At 39.1% G+C, this 19,755-nt stretch overlaps 2 protein-coding genes across 7 annotated transcripts in view; one reads left to right on the forward strand and one right to left on the reverse strand.

Moving 5' to 3' along the window:
* The first annotated feature begins 805 nt into the window (after positions 1 to 805).
* The window catches only part of ccdc50a (coiled-coil domain containing 50a), a 136,988-nt gene continuing 118,038 nt past the window's right edge, over positions 806 to 19,755 (forward strand). For both annotated transcript variants that reach the window (XM_077533175.1, XM_077533177.1), the window contains exons 1-3: positions 806 to 876; positions 11,826 to 12,067; positions 14,510 to 14,583. The gene's annotated coding sequence lies outside the window, so the exon portion shown is untranslated. The remainder of the gene's footprint in view (positions 877 to 11,825; positions 12,068 to 14,509; positions 14,584 to 19,755) is intronic.
* The window catches only part of pex5la (peroxisomal biogenesis factor 5-like a), a 79,890-nt gene continuing 64,331 nt past the window's right edge, over positions 4,197 to 19,755 (reverse strand). For 4 of the 5 annotated variants that reach the window (XM_077533183.1, XM_077533180.1, XM_077533178.1 and 1 more), the window contains 6 exons: positions 17,894 to 18,037; positions 15,394 to 15,464; positions 13,896 to 14,114; positions 11,850 to 12,015; positions 9,203 to 9,360; positions 4,197 to 5,931 (listed from right to left, as the gene is read on the reverse strand). In XM_077533183.1, the coding sequence (XP_077389309.1) occupies positions 5,730 to 5,931; positions 9,203 to 9,360; positions 11,850 to 12,015; positions 13,896 to 14,114; positions 15,394 to 15,464; positions 17,894 to 18,037 (960 nt within the window). In that variant the 3' untranslated portion in view covers positions 4,197 to 5,729. The remainder of the gene's footprint in view (positions 5,932 to 9,202; positions 9,361 to 11,849; positions 12,016 to 13,895; positions 14,115 to 15,393; positions 15,465 to 17,893; positions 18,038 to 19,755) is intronic. The other variant, XM_077533179.1, reaches the window with a different exon arrangement.

Below are 19,755 nucleotides of genomic sequence, written 5' to 3' on the forward strand. Positions count from 1 at the left end.
TTAGAGTTGGATTTACATCCACTTCTAAGCAAGTGAATAAGATCGTTCACCGTGCAAGCCATGGAAGTTGAACTTCATCCTAAAGAACTCAAGTCCAGTCTTCGTTTTGGATTCATCAAGAAAGAAAGAAATTTGACAACACATACGCATGGGATTTATATGTATAACAACTGTTTATTTTCAAAAGATTACTTTCATAATGTTCATTTTAAAGGTTCTAATGCGTTCATTGTGATTATACAGGGAGAGTAATATGCATTATAGTGTCAAACTAAATGAATTGAAAAGCGTGTCATTACGAAGTCCTTCCATCAAATATCATTTGCTTCATACATGTGGGATGCGTGGCTAAACAAAACGACAATGTTTTTGTACACTTGAGTGAAGACTGAAGACAAAAATACCAATAACCTTTATAAACCCCCAACCATTTATCATTTGGACAAAACCTTGAAATGATTCAGATTTCAGAGCATGATGTAATGGAAGATGACGAGGCACATTTATAGATTGTTTTGATAGTCAGAAGGCAAGATATTGATTATAGAATGAAATAAAGCCAAAGAGCTTAGAATTACGTTACCAATTCATCACATGGATAAAAAAGATTTTTATAAACTGTTTTATGAGCAGAATTTTCTTCATTTTAAATTTTCATTGTTCTAATAATATAACTTTCTTCTTGTAGCGCCATTACTGTAAAGCACAGTTAATTTTCAATAACTTGAAACTCTTATTCAATAACGACCTGTTGAGCGGAAGTTGTATTTTGAAGGAATGCGGAAGAGGATAACGGCGTATTAGACGACGTTAGAAAAGATAGACGATAAATTTCACATTTAAAAGATAGTTAGCCCGGTTGAAAGTGGAAACAAGGTAAAGATGCTTAAATCTCAACATATGTTTTGTTTGTGATTATATTTTGAGTTTAATTAACCGCACTTTATCAGTCTGCAGGCAATGTGAACAACCTGTATGACTTATGCCGACATGTTTACTTTGTAGCAGTTAGGGAGGTTAAAGCCTAAAAGGGAATGATAAAGAAACTTCACACCACCAGCTTTCATTTATTTCAGTACAATTACTTTTATGTTCAGGTTGACCCTAAATTATACACCGTCACACACTTCATGGCCATAGTTTCTCCTCCATATAGTGTATTTAAGCAATAATGGCTGCCGTCGTCATTCTGACACGAAATTCTTGCACTCATAAAATGTTACGACTCCATGTGATTAATTAGTTGAGATGTAAATGGGTTTAACTTATTTATTGATCCAGTGATCATGATTAATTTCAACAATTATAACACATTTGGGGAAATGTATCACTCTAATGGTTGGGGTTATTAGAAAATGTTATCAGTAGTCAAGTCATACAGTAGTTCAAAAAAAATTCTAGCATGTGTAATGTTCTAGTGAGCATCTTAGTGTTTTTTGTTTGTTTATTAATTTCTCTCTTGCACAGCTGTTCATTCTAACCAAAGCATTTTACAGTATATAGATGTATGTATATGCTTAGGGTGCAGTTTTTAAATTGCAATGAAATGTAATAGAATATCTTATGTTGTTAAGTTATTGGGACTAAAAGAAAACAGTTCCACATTGTCCATGCATACAAACTCAATGTAAAGCATCTGGCATGCGCTCAAGCTCGTTTGGTTTCTCAGGAGCATGCTCTATGATAGTTCACCTGAGAGGCCTCAACAAGTCACGTCTACTGACTGACACTCAATGCAATACAGTATGCCATCCAAGGTTTCTTTAAAAAAATAACTTCTTCATCAAGGCCTGAAAACCTCAATCAGAAAACTAGATTGGATTTTGTACATTTGGAAACCGACATCATTGTTTTAGTTTTGATACATAGTGGAATGAAGGGCGGGTTTTTGTGTTTCTAAATAAGACTAGGTATGTGATAAAAAGAAAAAAGTTGCATGGAAGCTTGTATTGGTCCTGCTCTGGCCGTTGTGTGTGTACCTGGCAATGTCAGCATGTAGGACAGTGTGGGGGAGGCCAGTGAAAACGAACGGCCAGCTGTGACGCAGAGGCACAAAAGACTCATCCAAAGCCATTCTGCCATTTTTCATATGTGGCTGCATTAAAGTGTAACTTTGAAATAAAAAGGACAGTGGATTTAAAAAAAAAATGTTTGGGGGCCACAAAACTCTCCTGTGGTCATTTGGTCATTACATTTTGGTCACACAAAGTGGTCACGAACCCTTGATGTGTTTTGGCTGTGGAGGCTGTAGCTGCACAGACTAAACGGCGGATACTCCTCATTTTATGATACATACAGTATTAAATTAATAAGTAGTAAATATTTTCATTAAAAACACCTGCGTAGTCCGCTTATACCCTTGTGTCTTCACCACCTGTCTCTCGTTGCATAATTAGTCATTGTCTACTTAGCCTCCTGTCTTTGTTCATTTTAATGTTGTGCTTGTGGTTGTCCCCGTTTGGGTCGATTTTGATGACATTTCTGGGTATTGATTTATTGCAGTGGTTGTTTTGATGAAGAATGTTTTTGAGGGGAAGGTTTAGCTGGACTGTCTGTTCTCGTCTGCATCTGGGTTCACCTTCCTTCTCAACAGCTACATCCTTGACATTATGGCTACAAGGTGAATCCAAATACACACTACCCTTTGTTCAGGTTTCAGCGGTTTTCAAAGTGGGCGTGAGCGGTGCCAGGGGACGTCAGGGGAGGCATAGTCACATGAAAAAAACAAAAACAACAAAAAAATAGCAAAATATTTTCAGCGGCAAAATTATGACGGTGTATTAGGGCCGCGTATAAATAGATATATTTTTAGAGAGGGTCTAATATTCATATACTATACATATGCTAATGTTTATGAGAATTAAACTCCCAGATTTGTGACATTATAAAGTGATAAATTTGCGAGAAAGAAACCTCATACATTTACGAGAAATGAACTTGCAGATTTATGAGAAAAAAAAAACAAACTTACGAGACATAGCGTCGCTATAGTCTGGACGAGGTGCTGGCTTTTGTCCACCAGGAGCTATATTATGTGAAGATTTGTTGCTAGTTAATGGAACAATCTTTATAAAATGAAAAGGCAGGATGGAGATTGTTCTAAACTTTACTTGCTACACACAGCAAGCTACAGCGACAACACCTCCTGACTCCCTATCCGCTGATTAACACTAACCGATCAGAATCTAGCAGACTTTAGATAAATGCAAGTGAATGACTGAGAACAGCAGATTCAACACATCAATTTAAATACTTGTACCCAACGCTTCAAAGTGTGAATGCTTAATATGATACGGTTAATCTCTGCTAAAGCAATTACTATCTCCTTAGTTGAAAACCGAGCCGAAAAGTATTGTCACAACCGTCAGAGTACGCTTACGTATATTTCTCGCAAGCTTCCAAGTTTTTTTTTTGTCTCGCAAATATGTTTATTTCTCGTAAATTTACAAGTTATTTTCTCGCAAATTTGCCACTATAATGCCGCAAATATACAAAATATATAAATATATATTTTTTCTCTGAATATTATCCCTCCCCAAGGAAAAAATATATATTTATATGTGGCCCTAATATGCCGTCTTACAAAATAGATCTTTTCTTTGATTTTTAGTTCAGTGCTATGCTAGCTAGCACTGCTAGCTAGTAATTAATGACAGTGTGAGGCTATTCAAACAATGTTTCACTTTTTACTGAAATGAAAGTTCAATAAACATTAGGGGTGTGAATTGCCTAGTACCTGACGATTCGATTCGTATCACGATTCACAGGTCACGATTCGATTCGATACCGATTAATCCCGATACGAATGGTCACGATTCGATACCGATTAATCCCGATACGAATTTATAAGTCGATTGTTGCGATTTTTTTCCATTCAAATTTAGAAAATACTATCAGTAAATTTGTACATGTACACTGTAAGATTTGTATGAATATATTTATCTAAAACTTGAGGCTTATAACCGTGAGCCACTGTACACAAACAGTTTGCAATCTGTTTCACATTTGAACAGCATTAAAATAAAAATATTAAGGCTTAATGTGCCGTTCATATAACATTCTTCCATGCTCAAGGTGTGAATCCTAAAAAAAAAAAAAAAAAAAAAAAAAAAATCGGAAAAAAAAAATCGATTCTGCCGATTATTGAATCGATTCGAGAATCGCGCGATGTAGTATCGCGATATATCGCCGAATCGATTTTTTTTTAACACCCCTAATAAACATCATTCGCGATGTGATTAGTTACGTTTTCTGTAAGTACTTGAGTGTGCTTTTCAAAGAGTTAGCCCACAGGAATTCAAGTAGAACATCTGTAGTACAGCATTGATATAATTTTGACATTTTAGGTGCAGACAAGGACATAGGGCAACACTGCTGCGTAACACAACGTGCTACAACAAGATTCAAAATGGATTGTGGTGCATTTATTTTCAGATTTGGGTTTATCACTTGTTATTGTCTTGCACCAGTTTCCTCATGAAATCCTTGTCCTTATTCAACCTGCGGCCACACGGCCGTATGATTGCAGAGATGAATGGCTGAAGCGATGAGCTCTGGCTTCCCCTGATAACATTCTTAGCATTTTTTAAGGTCCGCTAAACATAAAACGTGACCTTTTGCATAGGATCAGACACCCCCATCTTCAGCCTGGCAGGGCGCAGCCTCGCCTGTGCAACAGCCAGGTGCTGGGCTAAACGTAAAATAAGCAGATGAGCTATCATTGACTCAATTTTCCTTAAAAAACGACTTGACAGAGTGACTTTCACCCAATGGCGTTCTTAGGGTAGTAGACTTCTGGATTCTTACACTCATGTTTTCTTTTGATATGCAAATGTTTTCATTGTGAAAGGTTGTCATTTTTTCTCTCCTGTGATGGTACCAACCCAAAACCTGAACTACTTAGTGAAAACATTGGATGATGCCTGATGACAGAGGTAAAAGTTTGAATGTTTAGGAGCTTGAACACAGTACAGAGTGACTAACGATGGAAGTCAAGTTCTGAAGATGGCAGTAAATAAAAAAAAGAAAAAAAAGAAAAGCAAAACCAGTTTGGTAATAATGGTAATAATATAGAATGCAATGGCTTCGTGTTTTTGTGTTGCCATAAAAATAGTATCAATAAATCCTGTTGGCATGCTTTTGAGTAAGGCTTAAACAACCTGGCTTGCACATTCCACTTGGATGGAGGAGGTTACCGGTTTGTCTCAAGTGCAAAAGGGAAACTTTTGAAAAGTCATGCGGGAGCATTATTCCAAGCCAGGAAGAGAAATGTCAACTTCAGGTTATATGGTGCAGTTGTTTTCATTTGCTGACTGAATCCACCCTTGAGTCTTTCTGAGTAATTGAGTCGGGAAAGCTTTGTTTTCCCAAAACCTCATTGGTTGTGTGCAAACGGCAAACTGTACATGACGTTTCCTATGTGAGATCTCTCCTGGTTCAGCTCTGTTCCAATGAGTGAGCCAGTTTTTAATTGACATATTCTCTAAGGCATTGCTCGTACAATCTTCGCCCGTCCTTGTGCTCTTCAGGGTACTTGCAAATTGCAGTGCAAATCCGTCACAAAGCAGTCACTTGGAAGAACCTGTCCTCAGATCTGCTCCAAGGTAATTGGGGTGGACGACGTGCATAAAAGGAAACAGAATTAATATCTCCCACGTTACATCCTTGGGCTTTGGGTTACTGGCTAGAAGAAAGAGGAGGAAATGCAGTCGTCGTTACCTTACTATTCCTCAAATGTCTAAGTTAAAGGCTCTCATGAGAAGATCCAGGTCACCAATGTTTGCGGCCTGGAAGAGTTCGGGCTGGTCCATCATGGACAAAGCTATCCTGAGAGCGGCCCAGATGTTTCCAGACATGACTTGGTGGGACTGCTGCCGACTCCGGCTTTTCCGTTGAAGGCTGAGGGCCGTCAGGAAGTTGCTGGCCGCCTCTCTGGGGAAACAAGTGTATTTGCCACAAAATGAGAACATTTGATTCTCCAAGTCAACTTTATTTGTATAGCACCTTATCATACACTCAAAGTACTTTACAGAAGAAAAGAAAAATACAATTTTGCTATTTAAAATCAACCAATGTAAACTGACAACAAACAAAGCCACTTTTTATGTCGTATGTGGAATACAGCTAAGCTCAGAGTTCAAAATGACACCCAGGTTTTTAACTTGTGAAGCATGAGGACATAGTGTTTTTAATTTAGGTAAACATGTTTCTCTATGAGTGTCAGGAACGATCAGTTTTATCCTGGTTAAACTCTAGGACATTCTCTTCCACCCAAGACTTATTTCTAAAATACAGTTAAAAATATATCAAGTGATCCTGGGTCATTAGAAGACACGGAAATGTAGAGCTGAGTATCATCAGTGAGTGACCTAAAATTGAACTCTGGGGAACACCCATGTGGTGACAGGTGTTTGTCTGACAAGAAGTGTTCACCCAAGGTAACATAAGATTCTTTGCTGGTAAAGTTGGACTGAGATATCAATTCACCTCACAGGCTTACCAAGATGATGATTACACAGCATTATTGTACAGGTGTGCCTTAGGCTGCCCATGATAAAGTCCACTCTAAATAAAATGTGCAGTTTTACTGTATTGCCTGGAACCAGGGGCTCAGAAAACCAGTTACTTTGAGCATCCCAAACATGCACAATAGATGACATGTCTGGTAAGTATGCTGGCCATGCAATAATTGGGAAGTTTTCATCTTCCAGGAATTGTGTACAAATACTAAATACAACGCACATTCATTGTCCGTAATGTACAGTATGTCTGCCGATAACCATGACCACAACGCCACCATGGGTCCATCAATCCACAACATTGACATCAGCAAACCGCTTAGCCACACGATGCCTTATATGATGTACTCCATCTGCCCTGGACAGGGAAAACCGAGATTCATCTGTAAAGAAAACACGTCTCCAATGTGCCAGACGTCATCGAATGCGCGCATTTGACCACTCAAGTCAGTTCTGACGACGATCTGCAGTCAGGTCGAGACCCCGATGAGGATGATGAGCATGCAGATGAGCTTCCCTGAGATGCTTTCTGACAGTTTAGACAGGAATTCTTTGGCTATGCAAACTGTTTGTTGCAGACAATGGGGCTGTTTTCATCCCAATTATGCCCCTTGCAGACCAAGGACATCAAACGCCTGACTATCAAATGTCTTAGGAGATTGTCCTATAAGGTTGTCCTCATGTCTGAGGTGTGTTAAGAGTGGATTTGTCCTGATTATAGGGTCCAAAACGAGCATAAGCCAACAATCTTAAATAATGAACATGTTAAATATTTACAACTAACAAACTTGTTTGGGGAAAGCTGACGTTTCCCAGTCATTTGACTCTGTTGACTGTGACGTGAATGGAACATAATCAAATAAGCGCCCAGACTGACCAAAAAGGAAGCGGCAGTAAAAAAACAAAACAAAACAAACAAACGAAAACGTATACAAGTAGATTACCTAGATGCCAAGAAGTATTTTCCAAAGCCAGTCTTTTCTTGATGACGACGACATCTTTCAACACTCCCACCTGTGGTCTATCGGGAATACTTGGGAAACATTGGCACGTATCGGGGAGTGTCTTCATTTTGGAGAGATCAAATGTGATCATGTGAGATTTCTGCCTCAGAAGACTTCATTTCAAGATCAATGTGGGACAGAATCTTAATGTGTGTGGTGCTCTCTACTGAGATTATTGGTGCAGACCACACACAATTCAACCAAATGTTAAATGCCAGATGTTCTATCTTTTATTTGTGGAATCGGTCACAGATAAAGAAAAAATATTTTAACATTTGAAAAATATTTATGTATGTGTGCCAGGTTTTGTACCAGGTTTTAGGTAGTCTCAAGCCCAATTCACACTGACTGCGGAACGGACGCGGTGCGTTCTCTGTACGGTGGCCGTACGGACGTCGCAAGGATAGAATGCATTCAAGCCTACGTGTCAATTCACACCAGCTTTGGTGCGGTGTGTCTGCGGTGCGGAACGACTGCGGCGATGCGGAAGGTTTCCGCAAGTGTTCTATTTCTTCCGGACGTCGCATGCGGATTTTCATGAAGCTGAAGAAATTACACGAGCCGGACAGGAAATCGAGCATCTCGCATTATGATAAATCCGGTATATTTAAAAATAAAACAGTTTGCGAACTCGTTTTTTGGGGAGGGAAGCTAGCTAGCTGCATAGCATGACATCAGTCGGACATTTAAGACAAAAAATTAGCTCAGAATAAATTAAACATGACAAAATGACACTATTTAAACACAAATCGTACTTACCCATGGAGAACAGCCATGGTAGAATTCCCAGAAATAATGTCCAAAAAGCATATCGATGTCACAACAGGCAAGCGTGGCTATTGTTTACAAATAGGACTATACACTTTTGTTACTGGGTGAACTCAACTCTCCAGCTTGAACCCCCACATGATCTTGTGGCCTATCGGGAGCAGTTTCGATGTGACAACAGGCAAGCGTGGCTCTTGTTTACAAATAGGACTCTCTATATACACAGTTATTATTGGGTGAACTCAACTCGCCAGCGTGAACCCCACGTGATCTCGTGGTCTCTCTGGAGTAGATTTCCGGACACGCAACGCACGCGGTGTTAATTGCAGTCCTTGCCGCGTCCGTACGGCCGCCGTACGGAAAACGCACCGCGTCCGTTCCGCAGTCAGTGTGAATTGGGCTTCAGATAATCTTGGAGGTGAAGATAATGAATGGAGAGGTCCTAGGCTGGTATAGTTGAATCACTTTTGGAGACGGCCGATGGGAAAATGAACTTTCATATCACAGCCAACAGCTCCGGTTGGCATTCATGTCAACCAGCATGTCAAACTCCTCAAAACTTGCAACATCAGTGGCATTGTGCCAAAAGATGAAACTGCACATAAGAGAGTGGCCTTTTATTGTGAGCAGCTTAAATCACTCATGAACAATATTTGCAAGATTGCCGGCATTTGTTTTTATTGTTCTGTTGGGTTGGACCCCTCAGTGTGGTCACTCCTGAGTCTGTCATATGTTTTTAATAAGCTCAAGGCAGACCTGAGCATATAGTCGATGAGTGTGGTCACTTTTTATTAGTTCTGTCCGAGTTGTCTGGCAGGGATGATGACTCGAGTACGCTCCAAGGATTCAACTTTGTCTCACTCAAACTTCCCCCCGCCTAATTCCATCCCCAAAGCAATTGCACTCACTCACCTGTGTGCTCCGAGGTTAATGCAGCTGATTCCCAGGTTGTAGCGGGACCTGATAAATCCCGGCTGCAGCTCCAAAGCTCGCGTGTACGCCTCCACCGCCTCCTCGCTCCGGTCTCCGTTTGCCAGAGTGGCCCCTAGTCGGTTCCACAGCAAGTAATCCTGGGTGAAATATACATCTTGTAAAAGCGGAATTATCTGCTTTACAACAAAACAAGCTAGATTTTTTCTTTTTTTTTTTTCCCTGTGAAAAAGTGACAAAGCGTCAACGTCAGCGCCTTGCTAAACTAACAAGGGTAATTTAAGGAGAGCTCAGTTACATCACTCAGGGTGTCCTTGTGCTTGTTTGCCACCTGCAGGCGCATACACACGCACACGAGCACCCACACATGCACACAGAGGTCACGGTCTACGGCAGTACAGGGGCCCTTTATCTAAGGTTGAGCCTTGCAGTGGGGATATAATTATCTTCCTTTGTGTTCAGAGCTAGTTTTGCAGCAGGGGGGCAAATATTACCAAGTCAAATGTGGAAGGTTGGATTTAACAGTGAGTAATGTTCATGCCGACCTGGGACGTCATGGCGGAGGACAGACGCTCATTTGCATCAAGGGGATGCAGAGACACCAATAAAGTTTGTGTATCCTCGCACATATTGATGTTTTCTTGTTTTTGTGTGAATTATCGCTGGTCTGCTCACACCTATTTCACCTTGGGGCTTTCGATTGAAATTTCAGGGTGAGCCCAAAATGCAGTGTAACCTTTACAGGTGAACTTTGGCCTTTGGAAGTTTAATTGTTCAACGTTTGAGTGCTTTTTGTGCAACTTGCTGTTCGCTAACAAGGAGCTGAATGGCAAAATTCACGAGCCAAATACCCCCAACATTTTGTGAACAATGCAAATGTACATTCCATATTTTGTGATTTGTAAACGTGCCACACTGCGTCTCTAATTGGCATAACTTCTCTGAGAGATTGTACTTGCTTGAGGGCACACGACACTTTGCGTTGGGAAGTCATGTGTGTGACATAGTGTCGTGTTGATCTTTCCCTTGATTAAAGACGCTGTCAGGCACAACTTGGTGTGTGCTTAGCACTAAATGATGCTAATTGTAGACTCCATTTGTCCACCCATCCATTTTGCAAACTGCTAATTCCAGCAATACTAACCCTCATGATTTCCTAGTAAATGTAACTGATCTAACTTAGTGGGTGCGTCACAGTCAATATTGCTGCATGAAGTTCATATGTATACATGCTTGATTCAGAATTTTAGAATAGACCATGTTGACATTTTAAGAATTAATGCTGTTTTCAATGCATTGCTGACATCTTGACCTTTGTGTGAACACGTCGTTTTTACCTTGCTATATGTACTGCATAACAAGCTGAAAGGAACATGAACATGATTATAATAAAGCTCTCTCTATGGAGGCTTTTGTGCAAATAGTTATTTGAGTTTGGAGGTCAGCCTTTCAAACATCTGCCTCAGTGTTTGTGAGAGTCTCTCTGGAAATGTTCACTTTCAAAATGGAGATATTCAGCAATGGCACGTACGGCTTTATTTGCTTTTGCTTTCCACCATCACGCTGGCGCCCTGACATTTGAACTACATTCCAAAACTTTAAAATATGTTCCTTGTTTTGATTAAGTACTAAATACAAAACAATACATTTGCATGACTGCAGATCGGGGTAGGTGTCCATTAAATTAATTTTTGAATAAACATTACAAGTAAATTGCAATTAATGTGCCGTGACATTGAATTTAATATAAAAAGGACTATCACGAAGAACCCAAACATATGTATACAAATATTATCACTTTGGTACAAATAACTGTATGACGTACCTTGATACCAATACGAAAATTTATTAGAGGGATGGCGTATATTCAACCAAATGAATCTGTCAATAAATTCAAATTATTTCTTAAAGCGACAGTGTGTAGGATTTAGTGCCATGTAGTGGTGAACTAATAATTAAAAGAACTATTTATTTCAGTCATATGAAAAAAAGTTTTATCACATCCATGTTTATTATTTTTTTTATATAACTGTAGGTCTAGTAATTGCTAATTATATTACATAGGTTGTGCCATTACTTACAGGAGGCTGACTTGTTTCGACAGTCGCCAACATCTTTCTGTTACAGATACCTGAAGGAGAAGAACTTTGCGAACGAGTTAGCCTCTGGTGGTGCTTGCAGCTTGTGACGGACTCAATAGCTCGACCGCTACTTACCATCCACAGCTGGGGCCTGCAGGTGGTCATCACTGAGTCCTGTGATTTAGGTCTCCCCGCCCCTTGTCTCCCTCGGTTTCGCTCTTGCTAGCTTTTGCTAGATTCTCCCGCTAGCTGCTCTTGTTAGCCGCTCCAGCTCGTTCTCGCAGCTAGTAGCTCGTTTGGTACCCCAGTTCTTGCTCGCAACTCCTAGGCTGCTCACTCGCTTACCATAGTGCGCATTTTATTACATCACCAGAGATGGCATTAAATCCTACACACTGTCCTTTAAATGTGCCTGACAAATGTTCCTTCACCAATAGTCATAGAGTAACCCAAGCTGATCAATCACTAATTAATCGCCTAGTTACAGTCAAATGTTTAGTCCAGGTTTTTTGTCTTTCTTCAAGTGAGTAAGTGAGTCGCTGCTATACCTCAGGCCGCACCGACAAGGCCGTGTTGAAAGCATCCACCGCTTTGTTGAACTCGCTGCTGAGGTTGTAAAGCACCCCGAGGCCCGTCTGCAAGTCCGGGTCAACGGTGTCCGTGTTGTGCTGGACTGCTTCCAGGAAGAGTTCCTTGACCTCGGGTAACATGGAGCTATGGACATGTTCACATGAGGATTAGGCCGACTCCACGCTGCTGAGTGACAGTGAGTGTTGTTATGCTTTAATCAAAGAGAGGAAGACAATAAATGATCAGGCTTTTCCATTGAAGGTTGAATTTTTTTCCCCCACGAGGTCAGACATTACAAAGGCATGGAAGATGGGGGTAAAAGAGAGCGGATAATTGCAGAGAGCAGTTAACCAGCAGGGTTAAAGGAGAGGGATGGAGTGAGCAGCAGAAAGAAGAGAATAGGGAAGATCCTGCATGGATTAGCGGGAACATCACAGTAATTGGGAAGTACCTGTATCTCTTCACTTTGACTAGACGATTAATGATTTGATAGAGTGCTTCTTTTCCTCGGGAGAAGAATTAAGCCTTTTCTATCTGATGTTCAAAGCTTAAAACCTTCATTTTAAAAGCTTAAGATAGAAGCGTCTCTCCCTAAAGCAGGGATTGAGAGTGGTTTGGCGAAGAGGGCACGGTTGTCAAGATAGTGAAAGAACGCCAGCATCTGCCATAGTTCAAAGCTCGGCTATGGTCTAGTACAGTTGTGTCTAAGCAACGGCCCGGGAGCCATTTGCGACCCATCATGCAATTTCTAGCGGCCAGGTGTGGATGTTGAAATAGCGGGGTTGTTGCAACACACCTGACAACTACTAACAATAATAAATTACACTTACAGAGCTTTTATAGACATGCAGAGAAACTTGACAACTAAAATGGGAACAATATTTCGCTTTATTAGGCCTCATGAATTAAGACATTTCAGTTTCAGAAGACCCTCAAGTAAACAATGTTTTAAACATCTTATTACCGATTACTCTTGCTATGGTTCTGAATGTGGAGGTCTGTTCAGGACAGGGGTGGATTTATTCTAGTTGGATACATGGCTGTAGGCCACCTCAAAATCATGAAAAATCCAAGATTGTTTGGCTTATCACCTTTAAAAATGTGTTACAATTTTTTTTAAAGACCAAAAACAACAAAAATAACTATAATACATAATTGCTTGATTGATTGGTTTTAGCTTGTTGAATAAAGTTGGACACTTGGAAAAGTGGTTCTTGCATCATTCGATTTTCAGTACAGGTTGGACACCCATGGTGTAGTGCTGTAGGGCTGCTCGATTATGAAGAAAATATTAATCACGGTTATTTTGGTCGGAAAAATTATTAAGACAAATTCTTTGAAACGTTATAATTATGCAAGTTCATTTTGGATTGAAACAACATTTATTAAATTAGTTATTTTAAAATAAAAAAAAGCTGCTTTTGTAATTGTGGAGTGTAATAATTGAAATTGTAATTGGATTTTGATTAATTGCACAGCCCTAAGTGCAAGGGTGTCAAACTAATTTTTGTCGCGGGTTATTTTGTCATGAGTACTTCCCTCAAAGGGCCATTACAACAGTGAAAACAATGCTTAATCATCTCATTGTATTATTACATATATGTATGTATTATGCAACAAATTGCTAAATCACTACTTTTGAAATCAGAAGTCGAGGGTAATTGTTTAATTGTTCAAGTTACTGTAAAAAAAAAAAATCATGCAAAGTCTCCATTTTATTTTTTGCTATTGTTACACATGACAATTTTAATTTTAATTTTTTTATTTTTTATTTTATTTTTACAGATTTTAGCAAAGATCATTGAAATTGACACATGATTAGCTTTCGTGGGCCACATAAAATGATGTGACGGCCACATCTGGCCCTCGGACCTCGGAGTTTGACACTTGAACTTTAGTGCTGTGACACGCTTAATGAGATGTCCGAGTTGAACACATGATATGATATGAAAACAGTTGTGTTGGTCATCTTTATTTAAGTTGCATACAGATGGAAAACATGTAGCCACCATTTTGTTGAATACCTTTCATGCCTGCCGATGTTGGGAGCATGGGACATCCTGCGCTGGGAGTTTGGGGATCCCACAAGATGGTTTTTACCCTTCAGAAGGTGTTTGTATTTGGGATTGTGTCGCAGCCAGCGGAGCAGAGCCTCGCAGGCGTCGTAACGCATGCCCGTGTTGGTCAGGCTCACCGCCAAGGCCATGAGGGCCGGGAGGTTGTTGGGGTGGAGCTCCAAACACCTGAATGAAGAGGCAAGCGGGGGAGGTTGCAGGTGTTAGCGTGCAGGATTACAAAATTCTGTATTTAATGTCCTTGGATTAGCGTGCTTAGAAAGTGTTGTTGTTGTAGTTGTTGTTTTGGATGAACGTGGTGGATTAGTTTAAAGAGTAAGAGAGGGGCCAAAAATAAAGATTTAGCAAGATAAACTCGTGTGCCAAACGCTTAATCTCTGTTAGTCTCAAAGTAAATTATTTCACCCCTGTGTATTGGAGGTGAGGGTCACATAAAGTTAAAGTCGGAACACTTAAATCCCCTGCACACAAATGATCCCTCTTCTTCATAACAATAAATGCAGAAACAAATGCAACAGCTTTGAAGTCCTGAGCAAATGTTGTTGTTTTTTTTTTATTTACAGACACAAACAGAATAATTATAGGACGCGTACCATCCAAAGTGTTGCCAGTGTGGCTACAACAGGACCAAAGCCAGGTAAAGTATCTAATCTCACTTCATACCAAAACATTGTGCACACAGATGGCAGTTGTTACATAACAACAACACAATGTGGACTCAAGCACCTCATATTTGACTGGTAACTGTCTGCAAGATTAAGTGCAAAAATGTTCTCTCGAGTAATCACATTTTACTTGGAAAAGCAATCATTTATTTTTTTTGTGTGCATTCAATTGCATGGAAAAGTCTACAGTGTAGACTTGTAGTTTGAATTGTGGTCTCTTGTTGATTACAGAAGTGTGGAACTAACCATGTGGAGTACTGTAAACACGTATTTGCAAATAAATATGTACGCACGTATTTAAATGTTATTTGCGAATACATTCAAACGTGTTTGCCAGTCAGAAATGTTTTCTTGACACTGAGTTACACACTTCCATAGATTTCTGTAATAACAATAATAATAATATATGAGCAATTTTAATTTATGCTTACAAAACTGTGGTCTACATGGCTCGGTCATAGTTGGCTTGTGTGGATGAGGTCACTTTTTATAATTTACAATTACCACAATATGCTGCGTAACAGAGAAAAACAAAGTAATTTCTTGGATGCGTTGCTTTAATTGAAAACATTTGGCCTTTTTAATTTAATTCTAACGTCTTTTTTTTTTCACTCCTTTAATAATATTCGAAAACCACGTTTGCACCAATAAATGCTTTCAAGGCGAATTGATGATGTTGATATTAACATAACCACACTGACAGTTTATATACGCCCCTTTTACACTGCCTGCTTTTCCCCTTATGTCGTTTGAGTTATCAGATGCATTGTTTATTTATTTACCTCTGAAGGGAGACAATTGCTGCCTGCTCATTCTCGTTTTCGGCCTGGGTGGTCCCCAGCACTTGCCAAGCCTGCAGAGAAGCAATAAGGAGACTATGTTGGACATCAGTGCTTTCATTCTATCTCCATCACAATACAATATACAGTCAATAGGGATTTGGGATGGAGGGTTTTGGCTACAATAAATCTCTCCTCTTGTCATTATTTGAATGGAAAGTGCTCTATCTCTCGATGTTTGACGACAAATTGCTGGAACCACTTCTATTTTATATTACAGGATTGAAGTAAGTGAACTAAATGATGCTAGTTTTCTTAAGAAAAGTGGTACATATGCAATCCATCCCTTTTCTATAAGGTCCTCATTCGACTAGTCGGTAAGCTGCCCCGACAACTTTAATTAAGTACAAAATTAAATATGTGCAATGTGCAATACAGCAAGTTTCCCAAATAAGCACTAGAGGGCAGAATTTTAAATCCATAACATGAGATTATAAAAGCGCTTCTGTGTTTTGTCTCTGTAAAACCTCATGTTAAAACCAGTTAATGCTAAAGCTAATCTCTGCGTATGTCTTTTTTTTTTTTTTTTTTTTTTTTTTTTGTCCCGCTCTCTTAAATAAGGGGAGAAATAATTTCTCAGAGGTCTTCGGAGTGAGGCAACGAGCCACTAAGCGCCCCAGGTGGAATTTTGGAATCGTATTAGTTCCATACACAGAGGGATTATCCTTTCCCTGCAAAAATTGGCACATTTCTGTATTTTCCCGGGATACCAAAAGCACTTTATGCGAAGGCTTTAGGCTTTGCTCTTTCAACCTGCAAAGAGGTCACTCCTGACTAAGAAGGGAAAGGAGGAGAAAATGAAATGAGCGGAGATTCATCTCACTGGTCAAATGGAAATTCTCATTCAGAATACGAGCAAGTTGGGCCTTTTTGTTACAGTAAACAATTAAAGAAGGCGGAAGGAATTCGAGGCAATCAGCGTTCAGCCCATGTCCTCTGAGGACAAAATCTGCCTCGCGCAGCTGGCGGGCACTGAGGCATTCTTTCTCTATGGTTTCTCTCAGCATGAGTTTCCTAGGATGGAGATTTTTGTTCGCACTTACCACAGTCAAGTTGACCTGTGCAATCACAGAGTTAGCACATTTTGTAAAATGCATATCAAGTTATGTTGCGGTTATGTTATGGATGGATGGATGGATTGGAAAAAACAGATTAATGTTGGTCATTGAATTACACCGTGGTAATTACAAGCCTCAAAACTTTGCAATCTCTCTTTTTTGGTGGAGGGGGTAATCTGTTTATTTATGTATGACAAAAACGCTGATTTAGAAATGGATGCAATATGTGCAAATGTGCAAAATATGTACTCTTAATATTAACTTTTTTCATAATACATTTCTCAATGTATGCATAAAAAAAAAAAATCTACTATCCTAACCCAACAACAAAGGATTCGAAGCAAACAACAATATAACCAGATACTAGTGATTTTATATTTTTTTTCAACGTGAAGGGCTCTCTTGCATTAAAAAAAAAAAACATTCAAGGATGGCACAAAACTGTTCAAGAGAAAACCAACATTAAATGTATTTTGTGTCTTTTTTTCCCCCCACAAAATCAACTTACTAAAAATTTTAATATTATTGAGGTACTATGTTCGTCCTGCATATCTTTCCAAATTCACACACACACGAAAAAAATTCGGTCTACTCATCTAGTAGTATGGGGAATGACTGTCATCTAGTGGTGAATGGTGATGTTACAATTTACAACTAGAGTTGATGCATTTTTGCAGTTCGGAACCTGTGAATTTGCATACTTGCAGATTATTATTATTATTTTTATTATTAGTTTCTTATTTATTTTATTTTTAATTTTTCAATATATATTTTTTTTTCATCCCCACCACACACACACACACACACACACGCACAAATATATTTACCCCACGTTTTTTGTGACTAATATTGAATGCTTGTCAACGTTTTTGAAGAATATTTTGGGTGTACAGTATACAATTTGTTTTACTTTTGAAAGTTAAAAGGTCCTGCGATTGGTTGGCAACCAGTCCAGGGTGTCCCCCGCCTACTGCCCAGAGCCAGCTGAGATAGGCGCCAGCAGCCCCCGCGACCCTTGTGAGGAATAAGCGGTCAAGAAAATGGATGGATGGATGGAAGTTAAAAGGTCACACAGTTGCCCATCCCTGAAGAAGATAAATTAGCTGCTTTTCATATTAATTCATGGTTCATTTGCCTATATTTTAGCGTAAGCCTAATTTATATCACCAAAACATTCATGTAATCTGATATTGTTTATTGCAAACCAGATTAATTTATTGCTTGTTTGATTTAAAAAAATACATGGGAAGAAGAACTTGAAAAAAAAAAATATTGCATATTAAATCACAATCGCAATATTGATGAAAATGAATCGCAATTTAGTGATTTCTCAAAATTGTTCATACCTAGCTTGTGCATGTGTGCGTGCACTTTAATGCATTCACCTCTGAATCGTGAGGGTCCTGTAAAACAGCTGCTTCCAGCATAAGCACCGCATTTGGCAAGTCTCCTTCTCGAGACTTCTTCTGCCCCTCCTCAAACGCATTAGGCAAGTCCTTATAGGGATTATCCGTGTGGAAGTAGTAACCCTGCCAGCAAAAACAACAACAGAAAACAAGTTCAGTGGTGACGTCAGTGCCCCTCGGATGCAAACCTGCGGCAAGGAATCGATCGTTAGCACATCACATAAACCCTGGACTGGGCTCCCTGGGGTTTTTTTCCCGTTCTCTTTAAATGTTAAACTTTGAATTTTCAAACTGTGATTACCCTCGTGTGTTTACGGCCGCCTGTGAGCAAGATGACTTTGAAAGAACTTGCTCTGCGCTGGGATCAATCAGGAGGCACGCAAGTCAGCTCTCTTAAGACTTCCTGGTACAGGAAGGTCAGCTCATGTGTGATGAGCTCTGCCGACAAACATTCGCCTATACGGTAAATAGTACTATATGGCGTTACATCCTTAGTCGCTATATGAAATCTTTATTCAACATTAAGCGTAATAACTGGATTGGCGAACACCTCAACATTCAGGTGTATAGTTTTCTATGCATAAATAATGTGCTTTTTGGCTCCATATTTATTTATTTTTTCCTTACTATCCTTATCTTTCATTACTGATTGGAAAAATTCACATGGTTCTACTGCCTCAGAGTCAGGCATGTAGCATCCATTTAACTTCAGTTTAATGTAGCAAATATGATTTCCTTGCCCTGCGAAGGGCTGCACAATATTCCAAAGGACAGCAAGAGGTGATGTTTACAAATTATGCAGCCCTGCTCTGTAGCTGTTTTTTTTTAATTTTTTTTATTATTTTCTGTCTGTTTCTGTCTGAAGCTTCAAGGCTTGTTGAGTTGTGGGAAGAAGAAAGCACACACAGGTCAAAAAGGATTTATACGGAATGATTTGAAAAGAAGATGGGGAAAGTTGAGTTTTGCAGCATGCATAGATAATGTTTTTCTACATTTATACATGAATACATTCCTATGTATTTCTCTTCAAACAGAAGCAGTTGTTTGACAACTGGTGCTTTCAATTTCTGTAAACCAAGTTAAAGATATAAGGTCACTGGATGATTTGAAAGTTGTTTTAATTTAAAAAAGAAAAGGAAAATAAAAGTAACTCAATCAAGCGGTGACGTTTTAAAGAAAAACATATTGGGATATATGAGTCTTTCTTTAAAATTATCTGTCATTGTTTTGTACCAATACTATTACTACTTTTAGTACTTTTATTTACTATCGGTATTGGTGACTACCCAAGAGTTGAGCACTCAAACTGGTATCGGTCTGGAGAAAAAAAAGTGTTATTGAACATCCCTAGTCATAAGTATAAAGAGAAGTTTATTACTGTAGCTGTATATAATACAATTAAATTATATACACAGTGAGACACAAAACACAACTTGTGAAATTAATCACAGCCTTGTTGGGTTTGTTGATTATTTTCCCTGAACTTTTTTGGTAAAAATATTCCACTTTTAGGCAATTTCGAAGAATCCTTTGTATTGTGTATCAATGATTCATTCACTTTAATATACAGTAATAGCAGCAGGTGGTAATTTCAGCTTCCAATCAAGGCACTGTCCTTTCAATGGCAACATCTGATCCCAATTTAATGTTTTATAACAGGGCCGGGCATTTCAATTTGGGACTACATGTAGAGTTTGTTATTGAAAAAAAATAAAAAATAGCCCACATACATATAATTAGATTTCATTGATTGATGGGATGAGAACTTGCAGTATGTTTTCTATGAATATAAGCCTTTAAAAAAAAGTGTACTAGTCGCAGCCTTTTAATCATGGAGGACA

The sequence above is a fragment of the Festucalex cinctus genome, chromosome 10 (genome assembly GCF_051991245.1).
Source record: "Festucalex cinctus isolate MCC-2025b chromosome 10, RoL_Fcin_1.0, whole genome shotgun sequence".
Lineage (NCBI taxonomy): Eukaryota > Metazoa > Chordata > Actinopteri > Syngnathiformes > Syngnathidae > Festucalex > Festucalex cinctus.